Genomic DNA, 20507 nt, shown 5'->3' on the forward strand with positions numbered 1-20507 from the left:
TTGCCATCCGGGTGGATAGACGCCTCAGGGAGAGTCATACACCAAATGTGCCCCCTATAGTCCTCGCTAGGGAGGAGGACACACCAGTGCGGACGGAGGAACCCATGCAGCTCGGAGTAGTTGATGTTAAAAAGGGGTTGCCTGCGGTTCGCTGTGGTGTGGGGGTGTTTTTCCTGTGGGCAGCCTGGCCATTTTATAGGAGCCTGCCCAGTGCGTGCCAAACCTTCAGACTAACCCATACAAGTAGGAGGAGCTAGTTTTCAAATAGTGTCACCTACGGTTCGTGAAGTGGTGGGGGCATGTTTTTACTGTGCGCAGACTGATCATGTCCTAAAGGCCTGCCCAACACGCGCCAAATCATCTGTACCAGCTAAGAAGCCGTGTGCCCCTGGTCGTGTGGAGGGAGATGACCAGGGAGTGTATATTTCCTCCACTTTGCCCTCTCAAGGTACTATGTCAGAAGTGGTGGTTGTCGGGGTACCTGAGGGCATACCGGTGCTTGTGGACAGTGGAGCAGGAGTCAGTCTGGTGGATGCTCACTTTGTCCAGACCCATGGCCTGAAGTGTAGGACACTGGCCAAACCTCTAAGCGTCCAGGCCATTGACTCTGTTCCACTGAGCCAGGGGAGATTGACCCAAGTCGTAGAAAATATATATCTGCGTATAGGACATCATGAGGAGTCCCTCTCATGGTACGTCTTGGAGGGAATGCCAGTAGCTATCGTTTTAGGCCTCTCTTGGTTGAAAAAACACAACCCGGTAGTAGATTGGCAGTCTAGGGAAGTAGTCAGCTGGTATCAGTCGTGTGAGGGTTGCTGCCTGGGGACTACTGTCTCTGCTGTCTCTCTACAACCATCCCCTTTTCCAGTGGGGCAGCAGAGGTGCTGCCGGGGAGTAGGGGCAAGTCTCAACCCTCACCATTAGCCAACCCTGAGAGGCGGAGGCCTCGTAGGAGGGGTCGGAGGAGGGTGGTTCCCTCTGTGAATTGCAGGGGTGTGAGTGTGGTGACACAGGGGGACGCCTCTGTTGTCAGTTCCGTCTTGTGGCAAATGTATGTGTGGCAATAAACGTTCAGGTCCGGACCTGTGTGTGAGCGAGTATGTATGGGTGGCCACCAAAAACATCCAGTGGAAGTGTGCTGTGGGGGACTGGAGTTCTCTGGTGATCGGGCCATATCGGGTGTCGGCCATCCTCGGCCCGGGGACTTACCAGCCAAACATGCCCATACACAACTCGTTCCCCAGGTCGGCGCTCTGGAGATTTGTGGTGTCTCCAGAGCATACATTGCCACTTCCATCTGCCCACGTTTGCCATAAACCCGAGTCAGGTAGTTGCTGAAGTGAACTCTGGTGGATCTGGGCGTCCTCACTGTGGGTGGTTTTCCGGTGAGGTGCGGTGTTGAGGGTCCAGAGGCCCCTCATTGAGAGGGGGGTACTGTCACAATCCATGTTTGGATCTGTGGCAGATCTGGGCTCACATATAACCTTCTTTTTTCCTTCAAGCCTCTGGCTTAATGTTAGTTTTTGCCCCCGGTGGCCCCTGGGGTTATTACAACCTTAGTGGCTGCTAATGGGTTTTTGCCCCGGTGGCCGCTGGGGTTATTACAACCTTGGATGCTGCTAATAGGTTGCCCCCGGTGGCCGCTGGGGTTACTACACGTTAAATTAGCCAGCAGGTGTTAACCCTCCCCTCCTTCCTATAAAAGGATGTCAGGTGATCTGGATCACTGTTGGTGATACTGGTCATTTCATAACCAACCTTGGAGGAGAGAGGAGCTATTGGGAGCAGTGCTTTTCAGCTTATCCAGAGCTTTGGTGTTTCAGCTGTTCAGTTGGAAGCTGGATCCGGGTGCCGTACTCTGCTGCCTCAGGAGCATTGGCAACAGAGAAAGCTAAGTTGTTTGTTTTCCCTGTTTGCTATTTTCCCTAATGTTATATTAGTACAGCGGTGAGGACCAATGTCCGCACTAACCAGTTCCCTAGTAAGGGATAGGTGCAGGGCTAGTGAGGGATTCGAGTATCCTGGTCGGCGACAGGTGAAGAGCCTGTATAGGGAACGTTAGGAGTGTTCAGGGACACAGCCTCAGGAGAGTGCAGGAGGTGTCCACGTCCCCGTTCCCTATTGTAGGGCCCACCGTTGTAACTGTGTCCCCGGTGTTCCCTCGTTTGTCTTGTCATTTTAGTTACCGACCTGCTGGTTGCGTCACACAGGACAAGTCACTATGTGACTAATAAAAGGCCTATGCCAAATATAAAGCTGGAAGGGTCCGGTCAACAGGAGCGCAAGGACAAGAGATAGTATTGGAAAAATCTTCTTTATTTCAAATATCCACATTGCGTTTCGACAGATGATTCCGTCTTCCTCAGGTGGCAGTAAAAAGATTACAAGGGGCAGGTATTTCAAGGGGTAGTGACCAATGGGGAATAGTGGGTAATTGATTACATCATAAACAATTAAAACATTATATAATAGTTAAAATTATATAAAAAGCAATTTTTGACAGCTAAAACAACAATCACAATATATTTAAGAAGTGTGGAATAAAAAAAAAAAAAAAAAAGTTTCATTAAAAGAGAAAAGACCAACAGACATCAATAAGCTTTCTCAATCGTGAGGTTTAACCCCTCTGGCGCCAGGGTGCCCAGTTTAAAAATCCAAAAACTCTCTCTCCTAATTAGATTCTCATAGCGATTTGTGACATCATCTCGGATATGTTCTATGATAGTGAGTTTACTTTGCCCTAAACCACGTATGGCTGGCGCTCCTTTATGACCGTCCTCACCTTTGCTTGAACTCTTATGTCAGTTCAGGAAGGTGCAGCTTGCGGTGGATTCGGTCTGTTTTGCTAAGGAGTACCTCCCTCCGCTGAGGGCTGAGCCATATCTGTGGCCGGATTTACTAAGCTTCTTTTGTTATTCCTTTTATGTAATTGCATATGCTGTTTTGTTTTGTCCCCTTTGTAAAATCTTTTGTATTTTTCTATACATTCTCCCCATCTTTCTGGATTAAATACAAAATATAATAGTTCTGTTTCTCTTGCTCTACTGCACCCCTGAAGCCATAAGCTACCTGAAACGGGGGTCCAATCAGCTTGCATAAACTATTGGAGGTGGCCGTTAATAATCTATCTTGGGTTATGGTGGACTTGACAGTGACCATACCGAGGAATACATAACCGGCCTAATAAAAAAAAAAGTATCCGCAGCCTCATACGTCACTCGTCAGACAATTGTATATTGTCCTGATGATTGGAGGCAGCGGAATTGCGTAAGTCAACCCTCCACCCCACCGGCTATGATTCTTCCTTGCCAAGTTCCTCTAAAAACCATGTAAAAGATGACCATGAAGAATTGATGAAGGGAAAGGGCGGTCACTAGAGTTGAGCGACTTTGGTCGGATCGGGTTTCATAAAACAAAATTTGTTTCAGATGAAACTGGTCCGACTAGGGCAAAAAAAAGTCGGAGTTTCGTCCGAAACCCGACCCCAATGCAAGTCGATGGGAAATAAAAGTCGGCATTGAGCGGATGACATTAATCAATCAAATGGGATTTAGATTTCTCTTTTGCTCATTCACTTTGCATTTTTGTTTATTTTCATCAATTACCAATTTACACTTCTATTTTTGAAAGCTTCTTACTCTTACAAACCGGCCTAAAATCTTTGCGAGCTACTTAATGTCCCTATGCTATCCATAAAAAAACAGATTCTCTCCTGTTGAACTCTGATATCTAAAAAGATGCAAGCTCCCTGTAAAGAATTTTCCACATTCTTAACATGAATATGGCTTTTCCTCTAAGAGCCCTTTGTTGTTTAATAAAGGTGATTTCCTGCTAAAATATTTTCCTCATTCTGGTCATTAAAATACATTATCAGCTGTGAGCTCTCTGGTGTGTGCGTTCTCACGTGTGTAACGAGACTTGATTTCAGAGTAAAACATTTCCCACATTCTGAACAGGAATACGGCTTCTCCCCTGTGTGACTTTTCTGATGTCTAACAAGACTTGATTTCACAGTGAAACATTTCCCACATTCAGAACAGGAGTAAGACTTCTCCCCTTTGTGACTTCTCTCATGTGCAACAAGATTTGATTTCAAACTAAAACACTTCCCACATTCAGAGCATGAAAATGGCTTTGCCCCTGTATGAAGTTTTTGATGTCTGATAAGACTTGACTTGATAGTAAACCATTTCCAACATTGTGGACATGAATACAACTGCTCGCCTGTGTGAATTTTCTCATGTGCAACGAGACTTGCTTTCAGAGTAAAGGATTTCTCACATACTGAACATGAATACGGCTTTTCTCCTGTGTGACTTCTCTCATGTGCTACCAGATTTGATTCTAGAGTAAAACATTTTCCACATACTGAGCAGGAATACGGCTTCTCTTCTGTGTGAATTTTCTCATGTGTTAAAAGATTTGATTCCAGTGTAAAACTTTTCCCACATTCCGAGCATGAATATGACCTGTCCCCGGCGTGGCTCATTTCATGTACAAGAAGAGTTGTTTTTAGGGTAAAACATTCACCACAATCTGAACATGAGTATGGCTTCTGCCCTGTGTGGGCTCCTCTCATGTGAGTTTTATTTTCCATAGGAGATTGTAATGAATCTGAAGATAGGGCTTCATTACAAAGATCAGATGCCAAATATGTGCTGTGAATGGCCTCGGCGATATCTGGGAGAACGACGTGCTCTTCATTTGTATCTTGGGTGAATCCACTACTATCGGCTTTAAAATCTGAATACATCACATGTTCCTCTGAACACATGGTCCAATCATCTGCAAAGAATAGAACATTATTTTAATATAACTTTAAAAATTATATTGATATTTTAATCATTATAATTAACGCAAAAAAGTTCAGAAAAATTTCAAGTTATGTAGAAAAATGCAATTACTGACAAAGTAAGATAAACGGTTGTAAACCACATCACAGTCTAATAACAGACTCGCGAGCACGGACCGGAAGACTGATGTTAGGCCGCATCACGCTTGTGGCTTCTGGCTGATAAGACCCATCACCACTCTATTACAGCGAAATGATCTGAGAAAAATCATAAAGGAATCGATAAAAAAAATTGGAATGAACAGATAGCTACTAATAGACACACTGGCGCTAGTCCACCTGGTGAATCTCTGTGCTCGCGCCTGCTGAAAAAAGCGGAATCAGTAAATAAATGAAAAGATTCACCGCGCACTACTGAGCTATAGGGAACTCCGAATCTACGGACACTCACTGAGTGGTGTGAAAGCAATCCCGAGGGCAGAGTGGTTTCCCGTTGGTAGGGATGCTTCACAATGTTTGGAAATCCGTATTTAGGAGTAACTGCTGGATGATTTGGTAAAAAGGAGAAAAAAAAATGTTACCATGAAACGGTGTAATAAGAATCCTACCAGGCCGATCCCTGGTCAGAGGATACTCAGTGGAGTATGTCCGGGTCCTGTGAGGAGTAGTACCGGAGTCAGATTGCCGTGCTATGGTAGGATACATCTAACTATAAATTGATGATGCAGCAAGGAGCAACCAATGGTAATAATGCCATGTACAGCCTGGAGTAATGAACATTGGTAGTGAATGAAGGCTGCACCTACTGGGCAGTGAAATGACATGTGGAATTAAATGGTTAATTCCTTATGGAAGCGGCTGGAAACAAGGCGCTGTAGGTGGGTCGCCGTCCAGACCCACTGAGAGAGCGATGTGCTGGGCTGAATAGATCTGCTATTAGACCCTGATTGATCCAGCTAGATGGCGGCTGGAGCCCGGACCCTAAGTGGTAAATGGAGGTGAGTGACAGGCTGTGTGCGCTGCTCAACCAAGGTGATGGATCCTGCGGGTTGCTGGTGCTCGGTGAGGCAGGCTGGGTAGTGACGCTCCACTGGAGAGCGGTCCCTGTAGCGGCTGTGTCAGCGCGTGAGGGGCGCCGACTCCTCGCGTGCTCCGGCCGGAAGCGACGCTGAGGAGGGCGGCGGCAAGTGGGGGCGGAGCTTGTGTGACGTCACACTAAAAGCAAGGACAAGGGCACAGAGGAGGCACAAAACCAACGCGTCTCAAGGGAATACTTCCCTCTTCATCAGGGTTGTGCTAACTGGTGTGCACACCGTCCTTTTATGGAAGCGCTGGATCAGCTACTGTCATTAACCCCTGCACTGAATGTCTGAATGGGCTTCTTAATTGGATGAATGAAATGTGGAATGAATGTCAACTGGATGAGTGAAGGAGCCTGGAGCAGCCATCACAAAAAGATAAAGGTAAATCAAAATGAAGAAACACTACTTATCATATTCTACCCCGGAATATCTGGACTGAGAAAGGCTGGCTGATTGGCACGCTGACGGCTTCTACTTGCAAGGGTTTGATACAGAGATGTGGACACTGGATTTCATTTAGAACCCTTCTTAGGAAAGGGCCCAGATTGCCCATGGGAGAGGCAGGTAGTGACCATTTATGAACTACGTCTAGATGACAAAAGTGCAGCGTTACAGGACCAAAAACCAGCTCTGTCCTCACCACAATTCATGGTCTAAGAGATAGAAAACCAAACAAAAAAGGAGAAACTCCATGTATAAGATAAAATACAATGATAAACCGTATAACAATAGCGTCTTGTGACGAGCCCGTCAGACAATTATCAGCTAAAACCCCATTATGGGGAACCCGATACTGTAGTAATATGCGGCTTAGTTTGGAAATACAGTGTACTTGCCAGACCATAAAGATATATCGTAGAATATGCAATGGCTCGAGGAAAAAGTGAAGATATAAAGATACGAAGAGAAATCAAATCATTTCATAAAAAAATGTCTAAAAATGAAAATGAGCTGATCCTAGACCTGCGCTGGGAGTCAAACATGCTAGGCCAGGGTAAGTGTTGGAGGAAAAAGGAGAAGGGAAAAAAAGGGGGGGGGGGGGTTAACGGAAAAGGGTGAAATTAGCATATAGCTCGATGTCATGGTTTAGGCCTCTCGGGGCCAGGCTGTCCAAGGTGTAAATCCTCCTTGATTCAACCAGTGACATTGTTTTTAAGTAATCTCCCCTTCTGGGGTTGGGTCGATCCATCTGAATGCCTAAAAAAGAGACCCCTTTGCAGGACCGATTGTGAACCTCCAGGAAATGTCGGGTAACGGGTGCCCCTTCTACCCTTCCTTAATATTGTCCAGATGTTCTCTGATTCTGACGTGCTGGGGTCTCTTAGTTCTCCCTGCGTACAACTTGTCGCAGGGACATTTCAGAATATAAAGGACACCGGGGGTTTCGCAGGTAATGTTATCCCTGATGGAGAACATCTTCTTATCAATTGGATCGCAACAATCTCGGTGTAATTGTCTAGGTGTTGCTGTCCTAATGCAACACGAACACCTTCCGCACAATAAAAAACCAGAAGAATTTGGATCAGAACGGGCTGCCTGAGGAACCTGCTCCATAGAATTGCGCATTTTAGTAGTTGGCGCTATTAGGCGCCCAGATTTTGGGCCTTGGTGTACACGAATCTTGGTCTTTTCGGAAGTAACTCACCTACACATTTGTCACCTTGCAGAAGCTGCCGACGTTTGCATATTATTTTGTTAAATGATTTGTACCCTGCATGAGTGATTATAGGTATGTGCTGAATTTGTTGTTGGAGAGTAGGTGCAGTATTATCTTTGGAAGGTTTGTGAATTGTGTCTTGATATGGTCTGTACCTCTAGGGATAACATTACCTGCGAAACCCCCGGTGTCCTTTATATTCTGAAATGTCCCTGCGACAAGTTGTACGCAGGGAGAACTAAGAGACCCCTGCACGTCAGAATCAGAGAACATCTGGACAATATTAAGAAAGGGTAGAAGGGGCACCCGTTACCCGACATTTCCTGGAGGTTCACAATCGGTCCTGCAAAGGGGTCTCTTTTTTTAGGCATTCAGATGGTTCGACCCAACCCCAGAAGGGGAGATTACTTAAAAACAATGTCACTGGTTGAATCAAGGAGGATCTACACCTTGGACAGCCTGGCCGAGAGGCCTAAACCATGACATCGAGCTATATGCTAATTTCACCTTTTTCCGTTAACCCCCTCCCCCCCCTTTTTTTCCCTTCCCCTTTTTCCTCCAACACTTACCCTGGCCTAGCATGTTTGACTCCCAGCGCAGGTCTAGGATCAGCTCATTTTCATTTTTAGACATTTTTTCTGAAATGATTTGATTTCTCTTCGTATCTTTATGTCTTCACTTTTTCCTCGAGCCATTGCATATTCTACGATATATCTTTATGGTCTGGCAAGTACACTGTATTTCCGAACTAAGCCGCATATTACTACAGTATCGGGTTCCCCATAATGGGGTTTTAGCTGATAATTGTCTGACGGGCTCGTCACAAGACGCTATTGTTATACGGTTTATCATTGTATTTTATCTAATACATGGAGTTTCTCCTTTTTTGTTTGGTTTTCTATCTCTTAGACCATGAATTGTGGTGAGGACAGAGCTGGTTTTTGGTCCTGTAACGCTGCACTTTTGTCATCTAGACGTAGTTCATAAATGGTCACTACCTGCCTCTCCCATGGGCAATCTGGGCCCTTTCCTAAGAAGGGTTCTAAATGAAATCCAGCGTCCACATCTCTGTATCAAACCCTTACAAGTAGAAGCCGTCAGCGTGCCAATCAGCCAGCCTTTCTCAGTCCAAATATTCCGGGATAGAATATGATAATTAGTGTTTCTTCATTTTTATTTGCAACTACAAGCATGCTTTGAATGCACGGACTGGGAGGTATTCCAGGAAACATGCTCTGGTCTGGATGAATGGGTTGATGCAGTGTCCTCATATATCCGTTTTTGTGAAGACACGTTTATTCCATCCAAATCTGTCCACTTTCGGGGAAACAACAAGCCGTGGTTTTCAAATAAAGTCAGGTTGATCCGTAAGATGAAAGAGGAGGCTTATAAAGCAGGCGATATTACTGAATTCAAGAAACTTAGGAACTCGCTATCTAAAGAGATCAAGTTAGCCAAACACGAGTATGCAAAGATTCTGGAGGAAAGGTTCTCATCAAAAGATACTAGATCTGCATGGAGAGGATTAAGAGAGGTCACCAATTATAAAAGCCACCCCACTATAGTGAACCCCAGCAGAAGTCTGGCAGCAGAGTTAAATGAATTCAACTGCAGATTTGAGGCAAGCTCTACACACAGTGGCTATTCATCTCTAAGCTCCTCAGTCTGTTCATATAAAGATCATTCATTGTGCAACACCCAAGTAGTGATCTCCGAGGCAGAGGTGATACGCATCCTGAAGGGACTTAAGGTCAAAAAGGCACCTGGCCCTGATGGTGTATCTCCAATGTGTCTGAAAGTATGTGCTACCCAGCTTGCCCCTATACTGACAAATATATACAATGTGTCACTGGAAGAGTGCGTTGTACCTCAGTGTTGGAAAAGTTCCACAATTTTCCCTGTCCCCAAGAAAGTGGGATCCTCTGAGTTGAACGACTATAGACCAGTAGCACTCACATCTGTAGCTATGAAAGTCTTCGAAAGAATTATGATGTCCCACCTGATAAAATTCACGCAGAAGCTATGGGACCCGCTTCAGTTTGCCTATAAGGAGAATCGTTCGGCAAACGACACTGTCAATCTGGCACTGAAGTACATTTTGGATCACACAGATGAACGGCACTCATATGTCCGGATTCTTTTCATGGACTTTAGCTCAGCGTTCAATACCATTGATCCGAATTTACTTCATAAGAAAATGGTAGCTCTTGGAGTCCTTCTCAACTTATGCTTGTGGATTTATAACTTCCTGACAGCCAGGATACAGAGTGTAAAAGTTGGACCATTCACTTCGGACACCTTGGTCACAAACATCGGGGCACCTCAGGGGTGTGTTTTGTCCCCGTTACTGTTTTCCCTCTATACGAATGATTGCATCTCTTCAGCAGACTCAGTAAAAATCTTGAAATTTGCCGATGATATGACACTGATTGGTCTCATCAGGGGAAATGCTGAAGACTTGTATCGGAGTGAGGTGGAAAGAATATGTGACTGGTGTAAAGCCAATAATCTTGTACTCAACACTAAAAAAACTGCCGAGATGGTTGTGGATTTTAGGAAAGATCAACATGAGATACTTCCAATCTACATCCATGACGAAGTGGTTCTTAGGGTCACAGAGACCAAATTCCTTGGTGTTATCATCTCTCATGATCTTAAATGGGGGAAAAACGTGGATGCTGTTATAAGAAAAGCACAACAGAGGATGTTCTTCCTGCGTCAGCTGAAAAGATATGGTTTGTCTAAGAATCTGCTGATCTTATTCTTTAATGCTGTCATCAGATCTGTGATTTGTTCCTCTCTGATAGTCTGGTATGGGGGAGCCACTGCGCATGACAAACTCCACTTACAAAGGACTTTCAGAACAGCAGAGAGAATTATAGGTTCCCCCCTGCCTAAAATCCCGGATCTTTATGATAAGAGTATTCGATCCCACGCATTGAAAATTTCATCCGATCCCTCTCACCCGGGACACTCCTCATTCCAACTACTCCCTTCAGGACGTCCCTTCAGAGTCCCCAAATGCAGCACCAACCGCCATATGAACAGCTTCTATCCACTCTCTGTTCAACAATTAAATCGTCATGTGTAGACTATATACTGTATCTGTCTTGTTAGATGTTACTTGTTGTATCTGTTGTTATATATTATGTTGCCTCTTTGCCACAAAGAATTCCTTGTATATATGTAATATGTACTTGGCGATAATAAATTTGATTGATTGATTTACCTTTATCTTTTTGTGATGGCTGCTCCAGGCTCCTTCACTCATCCAGTTGACATTCATTCCACATTTCATTCATCCAATTAAGAAGCCCATTCAGACATTCAGTGCAGGGGTTAATGACAGTAGCTGATCCAGCGCTTCCATAAAAGGACGGTGTGCACACCAGTTAGCACAACCCTGATGAAGAGGGAAGTATTCCCTTGAGACGCGTTGGTTTTGTGCCTCCTCTGTGCCCTTGTCCTTGCTTTTAGTGTGACGTCACACAAGCTCCGCCCCCACTTGCCGCCGCCCTCCTCAGCGTCGCTTCCGGCCGGAGCACGCGAGGAGTCGGCGCCCCTCACGCGCTGACACAGCCGCTACAGGGACCGCTCTCCAGTGGAGCGTCACTACCCAGCCTGCCTCACCGAGCACCAGCAACCCGCAGGATCCATCACCTTGGTTGAGCAGCGCACACAGCCTGTCACTCACCTCCATTTACCACTTAGGGTCCGGGCTCCAGTCGCCATCTAGCTGGATCAATCAGGGTCTAATAGCAGATCTATTCAGCCCAGCACATCGCTCTCTCAGTGGGTCTGGACGGCGACCCACCTACAGCGCCTTGTTTCCAGCCGCTTCCATAAGGAATTAACCATTTAATTCCACATGTCATTTCACTGCCCAGTAGGTGCAGCCTTCATTCACTACCAATGTTCATTACTCCAGGCTGTACATGGCATTATTACCATTGGTTGCTCCTTGCTGCATCATCAATTTATAGTTAGATGTATCCTACCATAGCACGGCAATCTGACTCCGGTACTACTCCTCACAGGACCCGGACATACTCCACTGAGTATCCTCTGACCAGGGATCGGCCTGGTAGGATTCTTATTACACCGTTTCATGGTAACATTTTTTTTTCTCCTTTTTACCAAATCATCCAGCAGTTACTCCTAAATACGGATTTCCAAACATTGTGAAGCATCCCTACCAACGGGAAACCACTCTGCCCTCGGGATTGCTTTCACACCACTCAGTGAGTGTCCGTAGATTCGGAGTTCCCTATAGCTCAGTAGTGCGCGGTGAATCTTTTCATTTATTTACTGATAAATAACAATTACTTATGTGATGTCTTTCACCTGACATTCCAACCATCATCATTGGCGACTTCAATATTCCCACTGAACAATCAACCTGCAGCCGCCAATCTTCTGTCTCTTACTTCATCATTTGGTCTTGTGCATTGACACTGGTCCTCTACAGCCATCCACACAGACATATGGATGGATGCCGTCTTCAGCCTCTGTTCCCGTTTTGACCTCAGAACCTCACCTCTCCCCATATCTGACCAGCATCTAAGCACATTGCACTTCCTGGCAGAAACCTCTCACACGTTGACAATCTGGGACGCTCTGCTATCGCGGTCCTCCATATCTTCACTCCATGAAACAGACAGTGCCACCATTTTATACAATGCCACACTGTCATCATCTATTGACTCGGTTGCTCCTCTCAAACCAAAACAGAAGGCTACGGATGAATAGGCAAACCTTGCACCGCAACCTCAGAAAGAAGCTTTGCCAAGTGTCCAAGGATGCAGAGCTGTGCGGGAGAAAGAGCGCTCACAGCCAGACAGGACCTTATTCATACAAGCCGTCCTCACATTAGTATCACTGCAGCAATAGTGGTTCTAGTGCTCGATTCATGGACTGATAGTTATTTGGGGCGGTGTTCATGTACCGATGTTGCGTCTGGTGATGTGTTTATGTACTGATGTGACACGATCCTTAGTTCACGTACTTATGGTGATTTCGGCACTGTCTTCATGCATTGATGGTAGTATAGTGCTGTAGTCATGTATGGCTATGTTAATAAAATATTGTTCTGTCTGACAAGGTAAGGCTTACTGCATCTGTATTTGTACTAACCCTATAAATTTAAGCATTGTTGCCTGACATTGTGTAATATACTCACGGTCAGGATTCAGTTCTGCTTGCTATTTCCAGCGGTCATCACATGACCTCCTATGTGATTTTAATACTAACGTGCAGCTGCCGACTAGCATCTCCTCCTGCTTCTCACAATGAAACATGGGCTGTCATTTTTCACTGATCACAGACAGAAAAGAATGTAACCAGCATGTGACTAAGCGTGAAAATAACATGAGTGGTGACATATTGACTACTCACACTTAAAAGGGAACCTGTCAGCAGGATTGTGCTCAGTAACTACAGACAGTGTCAGGTCGGAGCCGTTATACTGATTACACTGATACCTGTCAGCAGGATTGTGCTCAGTGACTACAGACAGTGTCAGGTCAGCACCGTTATACTGATTACACTGACACCTGTCAGCAGGATTGTGCTCAGTGACTACAGTGTCAGGTCAGCGCCGTTATACTGATTACACTGATACCTGTCAGCAGGATTGTGCTCAGTGACTACAGTGTCAGGTCAGCGCCGTTATACTGATTACACTGATACCTGTCAGCAGGATTGTGCTCAGTGACTACAGTGTCAGGTCAGCGCCGTTATACTGATTACACTGATACCTGTCAGCAGGATTGTGCTCAGCGACTACAGACAGTGTCAGGTCGGAGCCATTATACTGATTACACTGATACCTGTCAGCAGGATTGTGCTCAGTGACTACAGTGTCAGGTCTGCGCCGTTATACTGATTACACTGATACCTGTCAGCAGGATTGTGCTCAGTGACTACAGACAGTGTCAGGTCGGAGCCATTATACTGATACCTGTCAGCAGGATTGTGCTCAGTGACTACAGACAGTGTAAGGTCGGAGCCGTTATACTGATTACACTGATACCTGTCAGCAGGATTGTGCTCAGTGACTACAGACAGTGTCAGGTCGGAGCCATTATACTGATTACACTGATACCTGTCAGCAGGATTGTGCTCAGTAACTACAGACAGTGTCAGGTCGGAGCCATTATACTGATTACACTGATACCTGTCAGCAGGATTGTGCTCAGTGACTACACACAGTGTCAGGTCAGTGACATTATACTGATTACACTGATATCTGTCAGCAGGATTGTGCTCAGTAACTACAGACAGTGTCAGGCCGGAGCCATTACACTGATTACACTGATACCTGTCAGCAGGATTGTGCTCAGTGACTACAGACAGTGTCAGGTCGGAGCCATTATACTGATACCTGTCAGCAGGATTGTGCTCAGTGACTACAGACAGTGTCAGGTCGGAGTCGTTATACTGATTACACTGATACCTGTCAGCAGGATTGTGCTCATTGACTACAGACAGTGTCAGGTCGGAGCCGTTATACTGATTACACAGATACCTGTCAGCAGGATTGTGCTCAGTGACTACAGACAGTATCAGGTCAGCGCTGTTATACTGATTACACTGATACCTGTCAGCAGAATTGTGCTCAGTGACTGACCTGACACTGTCTGTAGTCACTGAGCACAATCCTGCTGAGAGGTATCAGTGTAATCAGTATAACCACGCTGACCTGACACTGCCTGTAGTCACTGAGCACAATCCTGATCACAGGTGTCAGTGTAATCAGTATAACAGCACCGACCTGACACTGTCTGTAGTCACTGAGCACAATCCTGCTGACAGGTATCAGTGTAATCAGTATAATGGCGCCGACCTGACACTGTCTGTAGTCACTGAGCACAATCCTGTTGACAGGTATCAGTGTAATCAGTATAACGGCGCTGACCTGACACTGCCTGTAGTCACTGAGCACAATCCTGATCACAGGTATCAGTGTAATCAGTATAACAGCGCCGACCTGACACTGCCTGTAGTCACTCAGCACAATCCTGCTGACAGGTATCAGTGTAATCAGTATAACGGCCCCGAACTGACACTGTCTTAGTCGCTGAGCACAATCCTGCTGACAGGTATCAGTGTAATCAGTATAACAGCGCCGACCTGACACTGCCTGTAGTCACTCAGCACAATCCTGCTGACAGGTATCAGTGTAATCAGTATAACGGCCCCGAACTGACACTGTCTTAGTCGCTGAGCACAATCCTGCTGACAGGTATCAGTGTAATCAGTATAACAGCGCTGACCTGACACTGCCTGTAGTCACTGAGCACAATCCTGCTGACAGGGCACCTTAATCTGTGAATAGGAGTGCGTGCTAAACTAAATATCTGCCCGAGTGCAGGAAATCCTAGATTTGCCTCTGCTCTGAAGTCACAGGTGAAATCTCTTCGGTGAATACAGATGTTCACATTACTGTTGCTAGATATGAGAGCTGTAATGGAGTAGTAAGTCAGGGGCACTCGGGACCGGAGTGTGCCGCTGCAGTGCCGGATATTGAGACGCGAGACTCGTGCGAGTTTCTCGTAAGTGTGTCCCCGGCCTAAGAGAGAGAAAGAGATAGACAGGCAACCTTACAGTGAATCAACAGTTATGCTTTAAAAGGGATTGTACACTAAAAATGCTTCCGATTACATAAAAAATACCCAAAACACACACTCCACTCCCGGACCAGCGCCATTCCAGTGGCCACGAAATACTGAAAATCTCACTCTCAGTTTTGCTTTTTAAGTAAAGAATGGGATCTAAATGTCTTCCAAAAGCAACTTCTCCCATCATTCAGGACAACGGGGTGTTAATGATTTCTCCAGCAGGAGAGAGACCATGTCATGAGGTAAAAGTCAGAAATAAGTGGCTCAGGGAACAAAACATTGAAATGTGTGCATGGCCAGGAAACTCTTCAGATCTAAGTCCAATTGAGAACCTACACACAAAAATTGAGCTTGGTTAAAGTTGGCACACATGCAGCACATAAACGCACGTTCACTTTGGCCACAAAACATTTAAAAAACCTACAAGACGAAAAATAAACATAAACCCTGCTATAACTAAATAAGTAAAAAGCAAAAGTGCATCTAAATAACACAGGGTTCCCAGCAATACAATTTTTGATCAAAAATAGCATGAAAGCCATCTTACCTTCATCAAGGTGACCCCGATCGAGACGGTCCTACACTGTCTAATATTAAAACCTTACCATGTGTCAAAGTTGACCTCAGTGTGAATCAGGGCAGACAAAAGGACCAGGTCCTGCCCCAACTTTGACACACGGTAAGGTTTTAATATTAGACAGTGTAGGATCGTCTCGATCAGGGTCACCTTGACGACAGTTAGATGGCTTTCATGCTATTTTTGATCAAAAATCGTATTGCTGGGAACCCTGTGTTATTTAGATGCACTTTTGCTTTTTTACTTATTTAGTTATAGCAGGGTTTTGCTTATTTTGCTTCTTGTAGGTTTTTCCAATTGAGAACCTGTAGTCAATCCCCAAAATACAGAAAAAGAAAATCCCAGAAATTTCAAAACTCCAAACTCTGCCAAGTCCAGAATGGGAGGTCATCATTCAGGATCTGGCCCAGAAGCAGATATCCAGCTGCTGGAGGAAAGGGCAGAAGTCTTGAGAATAAGAGGCAGTGAAGGGAATATACAGATATTTGATGGATTTTTCAATAAAAGTGAAAAAACTGCTGAAATGTAAATAATTCTTTGTCAGTAACCATAGAAATATGTGATTGAAAGAGAAAAACACTGAAGGGGCAAAAGGTGAAAATCAAAACTTGTGGCCACAACTGTACAGTGAAGCATAGCATCAGATAGACGATGCCTATAGTAAAGCATGATGAACGTGGCTCCGCAATGCCTAAAGTAAAGCATGGCGGGAGCTAGGTGATGTGTTGAGATGACTATCATTCCTCTGGCATTGGAAACTCGCAGAATGTGGAGGGCAAGCTGGATTTAAATCTAGTATCAGGAAAAAATGTCATGACTTCTGGGAGTAGATAAGACTTGGACATTACTGGATCTTTCAAGTGGACATTGCACTTAATCACATAAGTCTGTCAAGGCTTGGTTTAAAAAAAAAGTCCAGAAGATCCTGGCGCTATCTGACTTAGATCCCATATAAAATCTTTAGTGGGATTCAACGGTGGTGGCTGCGGCATCCATCCCAAGAATATTAGTGACCTAGAGGATGTTGTTCATGAGGACTGTGCTAAGATTCTTTAGGAACAATGCCAGAAGCTAGTGCCAGGCTATGCATCAAGCTTGCTGCAGATTATAACAGCCAGATGGACACTACCAAATACTAAGGACACTAGTCATGAAGAGTAAATCTGGAAATCCATTTGTCAATAAAAGTGGCAACATCCTGTTCAACTGTATATAGATGCCACAAATTGAATATGGGATAAAAAAAGAACATTTGGAAGTTAAAGTCAATTCAAACGCGGGACATAATTATTAAGTGGAATGGAGGGCCACTCTTCTATTACAAGGGATAGCGGGCCACTCCTCTATTACGAGGGATAGAGGGCCACTCTTCTATTACAAGGGATAGCGGGCCACTCCTCTATTACGAGGGATAGCGGGCCACTCTTCTATTACGAGGGATAGAGGGCCACTCCTCTATTACGAGGGATAGAGGGCCACTCTTCTATTACGAGGGATAGCGGGCCACTCCTCTATTACGAGGGATAGAGGGCCACTCTTCTATTACGAGGGATAGCGGGCCACTCCTCTATTACGAGGGATAGAGGGCCACTCCTCTATTACGAGGGATAGAGGGCCACTCCTCTATTACGAGGGATAGAGGGCCACTCCTCTATTACGAGGGATAGAGGGCCACTCCTCTAATACGAGGGATAGAGGGCCACTCCTCTATTACGAGGGATAGCGGGCCACTCCTCTATTACGAGGGATAGAGGGCCATTCCTCTATTACGAGGGATAGAGGGCCACTCCTCTATTACGAGGGATAGAGGGCCACTCCTCTATTACGAGGGATAGAGGGCCACTCCTCTATTACGAGGGATAGAGGGCCACTCCTCTATTACGAGGGATAGAGGGCCACTCCTCTATTACGAGGGATAGAGGGCCACTCCTCTATTACGAGGGATAGAGGGCCACTCCTCTATTACGAGGGATAGAGGGCCACTCCTCTATTACGAGGGATAGAGGGCCACTCCTCTATTACGAGGGATAGAGGGCCACTCCTCTATTACGAGGGATAGAGGGCCACTCCTCTATTACGAGGGATAGAGGGCCACTCCTCTATTACGAGGGATAGCGGGCCACTCTTCTATTACGAGGGATAGCGGGCCACTCCTCTATTACGAGGGATAGAGGGCCACTCCTCTATTACGAGGCATAGAGGGCCACTCCTCTATTACGAGGCATAGAGGGCCACTCCTCTATTACGAGGGATAGAGGGCCACTCCTCTATTACGAGGGATAGAGGGCCACTCCTCTATTACGAGGGATAGAGGGCCACTCCTCTATTACGAGGGATAGAGGGCCACTCCTCTATTACGAGGGATAGAGGGCCACTCCTCTATTACGAGGGATAGAGGGCCACTCCTCTATTACGAGGGATAGAGGGCCACTCCTCTATTACGAGGGATAGCGGGCCACTCCTCTATTACGAGGGATAGAGGGCCACTCCTCTATTACGAGGGATAGAGGGCCACTCCTCTATTACGAGGGATAGAGGGCCACTCCTCTATTACGAGGGATAGCGGGCCACTCCTCTATTACGAGGGATAGAGGGCCACTCCTCTATTACGAGGGATAGAGGGCCACTCCTCTATTACGAGGGATAGAGGGCCACTCCTCTATTACGAGGGATAGAGGGCCACTCTATTACAAGGGATAGAGGGTCACTCCTCTATTACAATGGATAGAGGGCCACTCCTCTACTATGCGGGATGGACAGCCACTCCTCTATTACACAGGAATAGAATTAAGTAACAGCACATGTGAAAAAGACTTGGATATACTAATAGATCACAGACTGCACATGAGTCAACAGTGTGATGCAGCAGCAAAAAAGGCAAACACAGTTCTGGGATGTATTGAGAGCAGCTTAGGGTCTAGATCAAGTGAAGTAATTATCCATTTCTACTCCTCCTTGGTCAGGCCGCATCTGGAATACTATGTCCAGGTCGGGGCACCGCATTTTAAAAAAAGACGCTGAAAAACTGAAGCAAGGTCAAAGAAAAGCTACCAGGATGGTGAGCGGAATGCAAAGGAGGCCTCTCCCCTATCACACGGGAAAGAGGGCCTCTCACATGGGAACTGGGGCCTCTATTACCTTTACACAGCCTGAGGACACAATAGCTGTCTCAGAAGATGGCACTTGTCCTTCCTGCTTGCCATGAGGTTTATTATGGAAGACTGAGAATCTCCACCTGGTCCCCAGGGACACTTATCACTTACCTTCGATCCTTCAAAGACTGCTGAATTTATGCCTCCATGTTCTGTTCAGTTCTGGACATCACAAACTCACAGTTCTTTAGTCCCAAAACTGGATAAATATCGTTCCCTCATCAGTACTGTCCGGAACTGAAGGAGATATTCACAGACAAATCTCCCATAACGGGTTTCAGCAATGTGTATTTGTATTTCAGCTGAACCAGTGAATTATATACCTGACAGAACCTGAAGCGCCCCAACTGCTGTTCTTAGTGACAGCTTACCTGGTCGCTCATCTGTAGGAATCTCCTCCTTACACGGACGGTCACCCCTCTCATGGGTCTCCAGAGTGTCAATGTTTGGTAGAGATTTACCTTGATTCAAGAGCTGTGTATAAAAAATGAAAAAGTCATAGTCGGAGAAGTCAATTAAATGACCAGAAAAGGTCAATAATCACCAAAAATGGCAGGCGAGGTTCTCAGCACCAAGTGTCTCCAGCTATATAACAACATGTCAATGAGATGTAATGTCAACTCTGCAAGCTTATATCTGGTAACCAGTTTTTCCAATCTCTGCTCTGAATCCACTCCTGTGTCTCCATTCAATGTCAGCAAGCAGTTAATCCTGAATGCTATCTCTGTGTTTTCAACTCTGCAAGCTTCTATATGGTATATAGTTTTTTTCAACTTACTCTGCTTGTCCCCTTATGTTGTGAGGTCAAGAAGCTTTTCAAAGTGCTTTATGATCCATGTAGTGCTGGACATGTGTTTATTTGACCACAACATTTTATTGGGTCCTGGTGTCTCAATTTAGTGTGATTGATTAACAAGAAGAGAGAGAGCCCAAAAAAAAAAAAAAAAGTTCTAAGTCTTATCCTCCTATATATTCAGACATAGCTTGGGGATAGCATTTATGCAGGGGGCATTTATGCACACTTTATCCAAGTACAGTTTATCAAAGTACTGGCAGTTACAACATGGCAGTTAGACAGGGCAGGAGACAGGTAAGACATTTATATACATCTATTCCCTGTACATTTGGAGTACAACAAATATTCACCATATGCATTTGTGTAATTTTAATCCTGACCGCTGCATTCACACACATCCACCGCCCTGGCATTAACTCTCTACACTCCATCCACATTGGCCCCTCGCTTCTTTCCTCTCCTATGTATAGCACTCATGCTCTTTTCACGTTGTTAAACTGCACAGATCCAGTCAGTCCCACCATTCAACATAAGAGACGCTCTCACAAATCACTTAACCATCTGCTCACTCTTTCTATCCTCCTTCTCCTAGTCGCAGGAGACATTGCTCCCAACCCTGGTCCCCCATGTTATAGAAAGTCAAACCTCCCGACTGCTACACTCAGAAACCCCTCTAATCTTATTAATATTCCCTGCATGCCATCTGTCTCTCTTAATTGTGCACTTTGGAATTCTCGATCAGTGTGTAATAAACTCTCCTTCATTCATGACTTTTTCCTTTCTAATTCTCTTAACCTCCTGGCTCTTACTGAAACCTGGATCCAGCAGTCAG

At 45.4% G+C, this 20507-nt stretch overlaps 1 protein-coding gene across 1 annotated transcript in view; it reads right to left on the minus strand.

Moving 5' to 3' along the window:
• Positions 1–2298: 2298 nt before the first annotated feature.
• The window catches only part of LOC141078376 (oocyte zinc finger protein XlCOF7.1-like), a 132826-nt gene continuing 114617 nt past the window's right edge, over positions 2299–20507 (minus strand). Inside the window, exons 5-6 of the mRNA XM_073565124.1 lie at positions 19251–19353; positions 2299–4785 (exon numbers count right to left, since the gene is read on the minus strand). Of these exons, the coding sequence (XP_073421225.1) occupies positions 3812–4785; positions 19251–19353 (1077 nt within the window). The 3' untranslated portion in view covers positions 2299–3811. The remainder of the gene's footprint in view (positions 4786–19250; positions 19354–20507) is intronic.

The sequence above is a fragment of the Dendrobates tinctorius genome, unplaced genomic scaffold (assembly GCF_039654945.1).
Source record: "Dendrobates tinctorius isolate UK_male_01 unplaced genomic scaffold, ASM3965494v1 ptg000548l, whole genome shotgun sequence".
NCBI lineage: Eukaryota > Metazoa > Chordata > Amphibia > Anura > Dendrobatidae > Dendrobates > Dendrobates tinctorius.